The 12,463-nt window shown below is 39.3% G+C and overlaps 1 protein-coding gene across 1 annotated transcript in view; it reads left to right on the plus strand.

Moving 5' to 3' along the window:
- Window positions 1-12,463, plus strand: part of PIGB (phosphatidylinositol glycan anchor biosynthesis class B) — a 39,455-nt gene that overhangs the window by 19,034 nt on the left and 7,958 nt on the right. The window contains exons 7-9 of the mRNA XM_025389670.1: window positions 3,554-3,605; window positions 4,853-5,064; window positions 5,960-6,024. Of these exons, the coding sequence (XP_025245455.1) occupies window positions 3,554-3,605; window positions 4,853-5,064; window positions 5,960-6,024 (329 nt within the window). The remainder of the gene's footprint in view (window positions 1-3,553; window positions 3,606-4,852; window positions 5,065-5,959; window positions 6,025-12,463) is intronic.

The raw sequence follows: 12,463 nt of genomic DNA on the forward strand, positions 1-12,463 counted from the left end.
GCGCCTGTAGTCCCAGCTACTCGGGAGGCTGAGGCCGGAGAATGGCGTGAACCCGGGAGGCGGAGCTTGCAGTGAGCTGAGATCCGGCCACTGCACTCCGGCCTGGGCTACAGAGCGAGACTCCGTCTCAAAAAAAAAAAAAAAAAAAAAAAAACAAAGCTATAGTAGTTAAGACAACTTAGAATTAGAATTAGTGCAAGGTAAAACAAATAGATCAGTGGAACAGAATATGGTCTGGCAGCATACAAACATATGTAGTCACTTTATGAGGAAGGTGATACTGTAGTATAGTAAGGAAGGGATAGTCGTCTTTTTTCTTTTCTTTTTTTTTTTTTTTGTTTTTGAGACAGAGTCTTACTCTGTCGCTCAGGCTGGAGTGCAGTGGCGCAATCTCGGCTCACTGCAACCTCTGCTACCTGGTTCAAGCGATTCTCCTGCCTCATCCTCCCAAGTAGCTGGGATTACAGGCACCTGCCATCACACCTGGCTAATTTTTGTATTTTTTTTTTTAGTAGACACGGGGTTTCACCATGTTGGCCAGGCTGGTCTTGAACTCCAACCTCGTGATCCACTCGCCTCGGCCTCCCAAAGTGCTGGGATTACAGGCATGAGCCACTGAGCCTGGCCTGGATAGTCTTTTCAATAAATACATAGTTGGCTATCCATATGGAAAAAAAAAAAATCTTGACTCCTACCTTCCCAGCATAAGCGAAAATGAAAAACAAAAAAGCAAAAAACTCTAAGGGAATTATAGATCTTGTTGTAAAGGTAAAACAGTGGTGGTTGTGCAAGATATGACAGAATATCCTCATGATCTTAAGGCAGGCAAAACTTTCCTAAATAGATGATAAGTACTAACTATAAAGAAAAAGATAAATATATTTGAATATATTAAAATTAAAGACTTTTGTTCATCAGATTCACCATTAAAAGTGAAAAAGCATGGCCGGCGTGGTGGCTCACACCTGTAATCCCAACACTAGGAGGCCAAGGCAGGTGGATCACAAGGTCAGGAGATCGAGACCATCCTAGCTAATATGGTGAGACCCTGTCTCTACTAAAAATACAAAAAATTAGCCGGGCGTGGTGGCAGGCGCCTGTAATCCCAGCTACTCAGGATGCTGAGGCAGGGGAATTGCTTGAACCTGGGAGGCAGAGCTTGCAGTGAGCTGAGATCATGCCACTGCACCACTATACTCCAGCGTGGGCAACAGAACGAGACTCCATCTCAAAAAAAAAAAAAAAAAAAAGAGTGAAAAAGCAAGCTATAGATCAGAAGAAGATGCTGTAATACATGTAACCAACTAAACCCTTACATCCAGATTATATATAAAACTTGTAAAAATCTATAAGAAAAAGATAACTTATAGAAAAATGATTGAAAAGATTTCATCAGGTACTTCAAAAAATATTAAAATGGCCAATAAGTATAAAGAGACTCATTTCATTTGTTATTAGGAAATACAAAGTAAAACCACCATGAAATACTATACTATACATCCACCCAAATGGCTAGTATGATGTGGAACTTATATATTCCTGTGGGAATGCAAACTAATAACTACTTTGGAAAACTTTTAAGTATTTACAAAAGCTAAATAAATACATAGTTGCACTTATAACTTAGGACAGGGGTCCCCAGTCCCAAGGCTGTGGACTGGCACCAGTCCATGGCCTCTTAGGAACTGGACTGCACAGCAGGAGGTGAGCAAGCAAGCATTACTGCCTGAGCTCCACCTCCTGTCACATTCTTATAGAAGTGTAAACCCTATTGTGAACTGCACATGCAAGGGATCTAGACTGTGCTCCGTATGAGCATCTAATGTCCAGTGATCTGAGGTGGAACAGTTTCATCCAGAAACCATGCCCCACTCCCACCCCCGTAATCTGTTCATGGAAAAACTATCGTTCAAGAAACCAGACCCTGGTGCCAAAAAGGTTAGGGAGCACTACCTTAGGGCCCACCAATTCCAGTCCTAGGTATATGTCTAACAGAAATGCATATATATGGATACCAAAAGATGTGTAAAAGAATGTTCATTGCAGCACTATTCACAATAGCTGAAAATGGAAGCACAGTGTCCATCAACAGCAGGAATACATACAGTGTGGTATACATAGTTACAATACACAGCATTGTAAATGAATGAACTACAGCATGCAAAAAAACTTGGTTCAATCTCAGAAGCATAATGACTAAAGAAATTTGGACATGAGTACATATGGTATGATTCTATTATAAAATTCAAAAAAAGATAAAACTCATCTGTTCTGTCAGAAATTAGGATAGTGGTTATCTTTGGGAAGCGGAAGGGTTGCCTTTGGGTTACTTTTGAGGAGGGGGTAGGGACTGACTGATTGGAGGGATAAGGGGATGCTGCTAATACTCTTTATCCCGCTCTGTATGGCAGTTACACAGTTGTGTTCATATAGTGATGATTCATAGAGCTTTATCCTCATAGCGTATTTTTCTGTATATGTGTTTGTAGTAGGCAGTCACTGAGATGGCCTCCAATGATCTCATCCTTCTGCTGTTTATGTATAATCCCCTCCCCTTGAACATGGGCTAGATTTGTTGACTCAATTCTAATGCGTAGAATACAGCAGAAGGGATTGGATATCATTTACAAGACTGGGTTATGAAAAGATATGGTGGCCGGGCACAGTGGCTTACATCTGTAATCCCAGCATTTTGGGAGGCCAAGGTGGAAGTATTGCTTGAGCCTCAGAGTTTGAGACCAGTTGGGTAATATAGTGAGACCCCCATCTCTACAGCAAATCCAAAAATTATCCAGTCATGGCGGCACACACTTGTAGTCCTAGTTACTTGAGAGGCTGAGGTGGGAGGATCACTTGAGCCCGGGAGGTCAAGGCTGCAGTGAGCCATAATCACACACTACTGCACTCCAGCCTGGGTGACAGAGCAAGACCCTGTCTCTAAAAAAAAGAAAAGAATAAATAAATAAAAAAGACTATGGCTTCCATCTGGGGTGCCTGTCTCACTCACTCTTGGCTGACTTACCCTGGGTTAAGCCAATTATTATGTCATGAAGCAGCCTTAAGGAGATGGTCATATATTGAGGAACTTAGCCCCATCAGCAACCATGTGAGCAAGTCTGGAAGCTGATCTCTCCACCCACAATTGAACCTTCACATGAAACTGTAGCCCCTGCTAAGAGCTTGACTACAATTCATGAGAGACCTCGAGCCAGAGGCACACAGCTAAGCAACACCTAGGTTCTTGATCCCCAGGAACTATGAAATGGTAAATATTCATAGTTTAAGTTAATAAGTTTTGGGATAATTTGTTACACTGCAGTAGTCTTTCAATAATCTTTATATATATTTTTACGATATTAATTAATTATATAATCTTATTTACTGATCTTTATCAACAGATACCTTTCAAAATGTGTAAATCCATATTCAGTTGGTGAAACTGTAAAGCATTTTTATGGTGGCTTTTGATGCAAGGCACATACAAAGCCATATGCTAATAGTGGATTTTCAGCAAGCTGCAAATGTGAATCACTATTCTATTTTTGTTTTTCAGCTTTGCTACTTTGAGTTTGTCTCTGATGATTGATCGTATTTTTTTTGGCCAAGTAAGTAAAAGTATATTAAGCTAACAGCTATTTTTATTTTTAATCCATTAATACTTTAGAACAGAGGCAAACAATTTTTTAAATGATATGGGATACACTACAAAAGACTTCTAGGCGTATCCTAATAAGCCTTTGGTTCAATTTGTTGTGCTTTCTACATAAAAGAATTAGTATTCCTAGTTAATATTCAGGAGAGTACATTTTAAGGCAGGGAATTATTAAGTGAGCACTGAATGTTACCTGTTGTTGCTGTTTGTCATTATTGTCAGCTTTGTGCTGTAATTCAAATTGTAATGTTTTCAAAGCTTTATCTTAACAGGTAATGTGATATTGTAAAGTACCACACACAGTCCGAAAAATTTGTCTAGTATCCTCCTTATCTCTAACTAGATATAAAACTTGGATGGTACTGAAGGCCATTATTCTAAGTGAAATAACTCAGGAATGGAAAACCAAATATCATATGTTCTTACTTACAAGTGGGAGCTAAGCTATGAGGATGCAGAGACATAAGAATGATAGAATGGACTCTGGGGACGCGGGGTGGGGAAGGGTGGGAGAGGGGTGAAAAATAGAGAGTACATATTGGGTACAGTGTACATTGCTTCGGTGATGAGTGGACCAAAATCCTAGAAATCACCTCTGAAGAACTTATTCATGTAACCAGAAGCCATCTGTGCCCCAAAAACTATTGAAATAAAAAAAAAAAACTTAGATTGCTAAAATGTAAGTTTGAACCTCACTTTGAATCTCAAAAACCTAGTTTTACAAATTAACAAAGAACACATTAATACTTAAAGAAGAAAAAATAACAAGAAGGATTCCATATAGTCATTAGTCAAAATTATTAGGTCGGGCACGGTGGCTCACGCCTGTAATTGCAGCACTTTGGGAGGCCAAGGCGGGCAGATCACAAGGTCAGGAGATCAAGACCATACTGGCTAACACAGTGAAACCCCTTCTCTACTAAAAATACAAAAAATTACCCAGGCGTGGTGGCGGGTGCCTGTAATCCCAGCTACTCGGGAGGCTGAGGCAGCAGAATGGTGTGAACCTGGCAGGCAGAGCTTGCAGTGAGCCGAGATCGTGCCACTGCACGAAAAAAAAAAACAAATTATTAATTTAAACTATTTTCTGGTTTTAAGACTTGCTCTGATTTAATGTCAAAATTGTGTCAGTTCCCTAATGCCAAACATTACTACTTGGCACTAACACATTTCTATTTATTTTTCCTTCAACTGTGCCAGTGGACTCTGGTTCAATTTAATTTTTTGAAATTTAACGTGCTGCAGAACTTGGGAACATTTTATGGTTCTCATCCATGGCACTGGTACTTCAGTCAAGGATTTCCAGTTATCTTGGGTACTCACTTACCCTTCTTTATTCATGGCTGCTATCTAGCACCAAAGAGATACCGGATACTTTTGGTGACTGTGCTATGGACACTGCTTGTTTATAGGTAAGATTTTATTTGTTCAAAAGGCTAAAATGTTTTATGTTACCAATAAATCAAATCAAATTCTTCAAAAAGTAAACTTTATTTTTTGGAGGTGCCATTAACTTTTGTTAGTGGGAATTATCTTAGAAGATACAAGTAGTAGTAATTATGGAGGCACTAGAGTGAATACTTTAGATATGTAGTTTGCTTAATAAGGATTACACTCAATTTTTAAGAACTTGGACTAATTTTTTTGTTTTTTAAAAAAAAGGCACAGTTGCTCATGCCTGTAATTTCAATACTTTGGAAGGCCAAGGTGGGAGGATTGCTTGAAGCAAGGAGTTCATGACCAGCCTGAGCAACATAGCAAGACCCTCTCTCTGAAAAAAATGTAAAATTACCAGGGCATGATGGCATGTGCCTGTAGTCCTAGCTATTTGGGAAGCTGAGGCAGAAGGACTGCTTGAGCCCAGGAATTTAAGGTTGCAGTGAGCTATGATTGTGCTACTGCATTTCGGTCTAGGTGACAAAACAAGATCCAGTCTCAGTCAATCAATCATCAGTCAATACCACCAAAATTTTAAATTGAAGGACCACAGAAATACATTCTAAAATAAAAATGATGTATCCTTGTTCCAAATTTGACTAATTTTACTTACTTGGATAGAAATAGAAATCCCGTTTTTAGAATGTAACTGTACTCTGTAATTTCAAATTGACATCATATTTTATGATTAGTTTTACCATCTCATAATCACCTTATAACTAAAAAATGAGACTAATTCCTGAAGCAAGAAATTCAGTCTGAGTACTTAGAAAATAAATAGATCAAGTTAAATATATATTAAATACATTACTTTCTCAATGTATCATATAACATGATAATTAATATTTTTAATATTTCTTTTTATTATAGCATGTTGAGCCACAAAGAATTCAGGTTTATTTATCCAGTTTTACCATTCTGTATGGTGTTCTGTGGTAAGTGCTTTTGTTTGTTATAGAAAATAAATTATATAGAAATAGTCCAAAGACAACACATCCTCATTAAACTATTTTTATTTTTAACTAGGTTAATAAGGAATTACTTAATTACAGATTATCTTACTGCAATATTCCCTTTTTGTAGTCCAAATACCTTTTTTCCTATATCCTCTAAAGTGAGATAAAAACATAAAGATCCTAGCCCAGTGCAGTGGTGTGCACGTATAGTCCCAGCTACTCAGAAGCCTGAGGCAGGAGGTTCGCCTGAGTCCAGGAGTTTGAGACCAGCCTGGGTAGTATGGCAAGTCCGTCTCTCAAAAAACAAACAAACAAAAAACCCACATAAATATCCAATACCCAAAGCAGTTTTTGGTGGTGGTGTTTCTATTTGGTGGTATTGTTTCTCACTAAAACGTAAAGTTAATGTCTGTTTTAGATTAGCTATTTTAAGTTTATGGTTAAACTGTAAGGGTCTTCATTTTCACAAAGGAAAAATGTATTTATTGCTGTTGAAACTAGTTTTTAATGCTTTTACACACAAAACATTTACACCTTTAAAACTCTAAGGCATATGCAATTATTATTATTATTATTTTAGACGGAGTCTCGCTCTGTCGCCCATGCTGGAGTGCAGTGGCACGATCTCAGCTGACTGCAACCTCCACTTCCTGGGTTCAAGCAATTCTCCTGCCTCAGCATCCCTAGTAGCTGGGATTACAGGCATGCAACACCATGCCCAGCTAATTTTTGTATTTTAAGTAGAGACAGGGTTTCACCATGTTAGCCAGGCTGGTCTTGAACTCCTGACCTCAGGTGATCCACCCGCCTCAGCCTCCCAAATGTGCTGGGATTATAGGCGTGAGCGACTGCGCCCAGCCTGGCATATGCAATTTTTTAAGTAATTAACTCCTGATTTTATTTCAGGCCTTTTCTCCATTTTTCCAGAGTCTTAACATGTATTTTTTTTTGTCACTTACAAAAATTCTTACATGACTCAATTCAGGAAAATCTGGGTTTTTACATTGGTTGGTTTGGAAAAATTATGAATTGAAACTTTATTAACTTCAAGTTTAATTCGGAATAAATGACTGTTGGCTTCCTTCAAATATTAAGACCTTAAAAAAAAATCACTACATTGGGAGAGAAGAAATGACTAGCCAATTGAACTGGAGGCTGGAAAAAACCTAGGGAGTTACAGTTTTCAAACTTTTTACTTAAAAAAAAAAAGAAAAACATTGAGTCAAGCAGTGTTTGACCAAGTATACATCAACTCCTACAGATCTGAGATGTATAATCTCTTCGCTTTAAGGAGATAAACATACAAATATAAATCAAACATAAAAATCTGTATTTTTGATACATCTGAAGTTCTGAAACCAAAGCCTCAGTCTGTCATTACTTTACACTCTAACCATATACAAATGCAGGCACATACAGAAATATAGACATCTAACAGCTATTTGGCAAGCCTTAAGAATAGCTGGCCCCATTTGCCAGAGGAAATCTGTTCATAAATCGCTATTCAGATGTTAAAATGGTTTCTGTTTTGTTAGGTTTTTTTACAGCCACTTGAGTGTGTGTTGTAATTAAGCATTGCCAGAGTACAGAGGCAAATGTTTTTGTGTGCCTGAAGGGGATGGGGAGGTTGGTTAGTAACTTGGTTTGATTTCTGTTTTCATAAACCAGATTTTTCCAGCATTCCTCCTTTGTGTCCTGTTTCTTTACCAAGTATTTACATGAAGATTGAGTTGTCTGAATCCTCATTCCCAGTCTAAAAGATTGAATCTTTAAGTGGCAAGATCCCTGTAACCAGGGCCTATTCCCAGTTTACTGAGATAAAATGATGATGAGGGATAAAGAGATCCCCTTCTAATAGGTGAGAATCACCCCTTCTTCCATCCTCTGTCTACTTCGAGGGATTCCTAAAAGACAGCAACCTAGAAAACCCCTTGATCTCCTCACAGGATGCATTTTTTTCCTCCACCCCCTACCTAAGGTTCTAGAGTGGGTCAAAAAACTGATTCCTAGGAGATTTGCACTTCCCCTAACAGTCAGAGCTCTTTAATGCCAAGAGGTTCCAACAGTAGGATCAATTCTGTCTAGTGATCTCACCTAGACAGAATCTTCGGACATTTAGAACAGTTCTCTTTGGAGCTCTTGATGTTTTAGAGACCTAGTTTGAATCTTTCCTAACTACTTGAAATCTTGAGTTATACCACAAATTTCAGCCATATGCTGCTTTTGTGTGACTTGTTTTAACCTATTTTTATATAAACATGACAACTCTATCAGCCATTGCTGTGTAAAAGGCCTCCTCAAAACTGTAGTGGCTTAAAACTCCATTTATTATTATTTACAGGTCTACATTTCAACTGGGCAGTTCTCATCTCCACTGAGCTCACTTAAACAAACGTCATCAGCTGCAGTTTGGGTAGATACCTCTGTTGACCTAGGCTGGGCTCTAATGTCTGGGGTTCAACTAACTGTAGGCCAAGTCTTCTCAGCTCTTCTGAGTTTTCTCTTCCTCCAATAGGCTAGCTAGGGCTTGTTCACTTGGCGTAGGCCGGGTTCCAAGAGAGGGAGCAAATATGCAAGACCCTTTGAGACAAGCGCTTGGAATTTGCACACTGTCACTTCCACCACATTCTTTTCAGCAAAGCAAGTCACTGGGCCAGGTCAGACTCAAGAGGTGGGGAAATAAATGCCAGCCTCATAGTGGGATGGGACACAGGAAGAAAAATAATTGCAGCTGTTTTTTTCAATCTACAGTAACCTCTCTTGCCTAATTTGAATTTCTCTTAGTCCTATAAAATAGGACTGAACTCTAGAAAATGTAGTTTGTGACTGGCTCTCATCTTTAGTGAATTGTTTAACAATGTGCCTCAGTTTCCTTATTTGTAAAAGAAAGGTGATATTTTAGCAACACTAATTCGGTTGTTAGATTGAATCTCTCACTTGTGCTGATAGAGTTCAGCACCCACTACTGATTCTGAGTTGAGTGTCTGCTTATCTGTTTTTACCACAGTGGTGGCTAATATAGACTTCTCTCTTACTGGGCCACTTTGTTTTTCCATATTCTTATCTTTTTTTTATTTTTTTATTTTTTTTTTGAGACAGAGTCTCGCTCTGTCGCCCATGCTGGAGTACAGTGGCACAATCTCGGCTCACTGCAACCTCTGCCTCCTGGGTTCAAGAGATTCTCCTGCCTCAGCCTGCAGAGTAGCTGGAATTACAGGCCCACGCCACCACAGCCAGCTAATTTTTGTATTTTTAGCAGAGATGGGGCTTGACCATGTTGACCAGGCTGGTGTCGAACTCCTGACCTCAGGTGATTCACCTGCCTTGGCCTCCCAAAGTGCTGGGATTACAGGCGTGAGCCACCACACCTGGCCCCATATTCCAATCTTTTTATCAAAATTGCATATGTACATTATTTCAGAAGACCTTCCACAAGAAATTAAAAAAAAAAAAAAGTGTTCCCCTGCTCTCCCTTCTATTTCCTCTCCCCAAAAACAATCACTTACACATTCTTTCAGCTGGTTATATATCTACCTCAATATCTCTATAACACTTATAATGCCACTTAAAGGTCTTTGTTTTAGGCATTAACTATTGAATTATCTCGAAGATGAAAAGATGGCTTTACTTCCTTAACAAGGTAGCAACATAAAATTCTTCCTGGCCAGCTGCCAGTGGCTGACGCCTGTAATCCTAACACTTTGGGAGGCTGAGGTGGGTGGATCACCTGAGGTCAGGAGTTTGAGACCAGCCTGGCCAACAGGGTGAAACCCTGTCTCTACTAAAAATACAAAAATTAGGCGGGTGTGGTGGCACGCACCTGTAATCCCAGCTACTCGGGAGGCTGAGACAGGAGAATCACTTGAACCCTGGAGGTGAAGGTTGCATTGAGCCAAGATCGGCACCACTGCACTCCCGCCTGGGTGACAGAGTGAGACTGTCTGGAAAAAAAAAAAAAAAAATTCTTGATACCTTCATCTGTGCCCAGTACCCTCATTATGGTTAATAGTTCAAAGTCTCTCTTTCCCAGCCTCATTCTACTGTATGTCCCATTCCAGAATTGAACCACCTTTTGTTGTTCTCATCTAAACAGTGAAACTAAGCTTTCTCAAAGATTATTTAAAAATAGAAACAATAACTCAGATCTCTAATTGGTAAAATGTGATAGGGATTTTTTTTTCTTAACATTAGGTTTCCTGATAATTCTTGTCAAAACCAGGATGGAAACAGTAATGTACAGTCTCAGATACTCCCATCCTCTCTATTACCATGAACCTCACCTTGGTAAGAAGGAACTTAGTCATTGCTGGAAATTACGGAGTGCCACGCTGGATATCCAAAATTTTAGAAAGTGTGTATATCACACTAAATAATATGTGATGATTAAGAGATATGGCTTTATAAAGGAACCATCTCATGAAGTATCTTCTTATATGCTCAGGTTTTTAGATTTTATCCTGAAGAGTAGTCAACTGAGACGTAATGGATTGTAAACATTTCTGTAACAGTAATCTGTTGAACATGATCTGATAGGAGCCCAGTGTTTTTTTTTTTTATGAAAATAAATGCTGATGGTACAAAAACAATTAAGTGTGCCATCCTCAAGTCATCTAGCCCCATTCCCCAGAGGTAACTATTGTTATCACTTTCTTAAGAAGTTCTTCCAGAAATGTTCTGTATACCTACTTTCGGTTATCTTTTTGTAGGCCCAGATAATAGGAGCAAATTAAGTATTTAGGGATGATGTTCAGCACCCAGTTAGCAATGGGTTGTTACTATGTGAAAGGAAGGGACCTGTACTTCAGTCACTGGGGTACATGCGAAGTCTTAAATCTTCAGTGATTGGGATTCACATCATTTACGTGGTGGGGATGATCACTTTCTGAAGCTAGGTCATTTGAGGGTGGATTATTTCAGTGAGAACTGCATCTCCAAATTTGTGCGTGCCATTAATTAGACTTACTGGACGTCACCTACTGGAATCTTGTTCATTTATTTTAAATATTGATGAAACAGAAGTACTTGTCTATAAGAAAATGGTGGACCTTAGGCTTCTCTTGTGGTTCACTCAGTCTAGCATTGGAACTGGAAAATCTTTCCAACCCTTCCTTTAGCAACTCATTTCTGAAATCCCCTTTGGAAGCTTTCAGTGCCACAAGGTTTAAAAACCCCTCAGAGGCCTTAAATTCAGGACTCTTAATATAACTCTAAAGTTAGGTTCTTTTCTAACATGTGCACAAGTCATTTGATGAGAACTGAAATTATAAAGATATTTTCTTTATATGTTAAATGCTTAGTAATGCTTATAGGATGCTAAACATGTAAATAAAGGCAGTTCTGGCTGGGTGCTGTGGCTCACACCTGTAATCCCAGAACTTTGGGAGTCTGGGGCGGGCAAATCACCTGAATTTGAGACCAGCCTGGCCAACATGGTGAAACCCCATCTCTACTAAAAATACAGAAATTAGCCGGTCATGGCGGCAGACACCTGTAATCGCAGCTACCCGGGAGGCTAAGGCAGGATAATCACTTGAACCCAGGAGATGGAGGTTGCAGTGAGCGAGTTTGGCACTACACTCCCGCCTGGGTGACAGAGCGAGACTCTGTCTCAAAAAATAATAATAATATAAAGATAGTTCTATTTTAAATAAGGCTTTATCCCCAAACCTCATTTTTAAGTTGGAACCTGAAATATTTTTTTCTTAGAAATAATACTGTGACATGTAGTAAGGCTCCCAGAATATTCCACAAAAGCTCCTCTGATCCATAATACTGTTGAAGACAATTTTGAATGGCAACTGTTTCAGTATCCACTGTCCCCAAGAAAACTAAGCTATCAGCTGACTCTCCCTGGCAGTGTTCAGCTGCTCCTTCTCTTCCCAGCATTTTCTTTATATTACTTCTCTAAGTAATACGGAGATTCAGTTCTCACTAAAATGATCCATCCTAAAATGAGCTAAGCTCAGAGAGTTAAAGCCACCATCATGTAAGGCAAGCATTACCTAACTTAAGAGACGCCCTGTCTCACCAGTACTGAAGATGCTAGAAACACAAGCATGTTATCTTCCAGCATTCTACCCAGAGTGCTATTTTCATAGTCTTGATCACCAAGTATTCTCATTTTGTATCACCCACCTGTATTATTGTATTCCTAGTGCCATAGTTTCTTTTTATTTCTTTTCTTTTTTTTTTGAGATGGCATCTTGCTCTGTCACCAGGCTGGAGTGCAGTGGCGTGATCTCAGCTCACTGCAACGTACGCCTCCCGGGTTCAAGTGATTCTCCTGCTTCAGCCTGCCTCAGTTGGGACTACAGGTGCATACCTCAGCCTGCCTCCTGCCTCAGCTGGGACGACAGGCATGCGCCTCCACACCCAGCTAAATTTTGTGGTTTTTTTTTTTGTTTTTTTTTTTTTTTTT

The sequence above is a fragment of the Theropithecus gelada genome, chromosome 7a, assembly GCF_003255815.1.
Source record: "Theropithecus gelada isolate Dixy chromosome 7a, Tgel_1.0, whole genome shotgun sequence".
In the NCBI taxonomy this organism is placed as follows: Eukaryota; Metazoa; Chordata; class Mammalia; order Primates; family Cercopithecidae; genus Theropithecus; species Theropithecus gelada.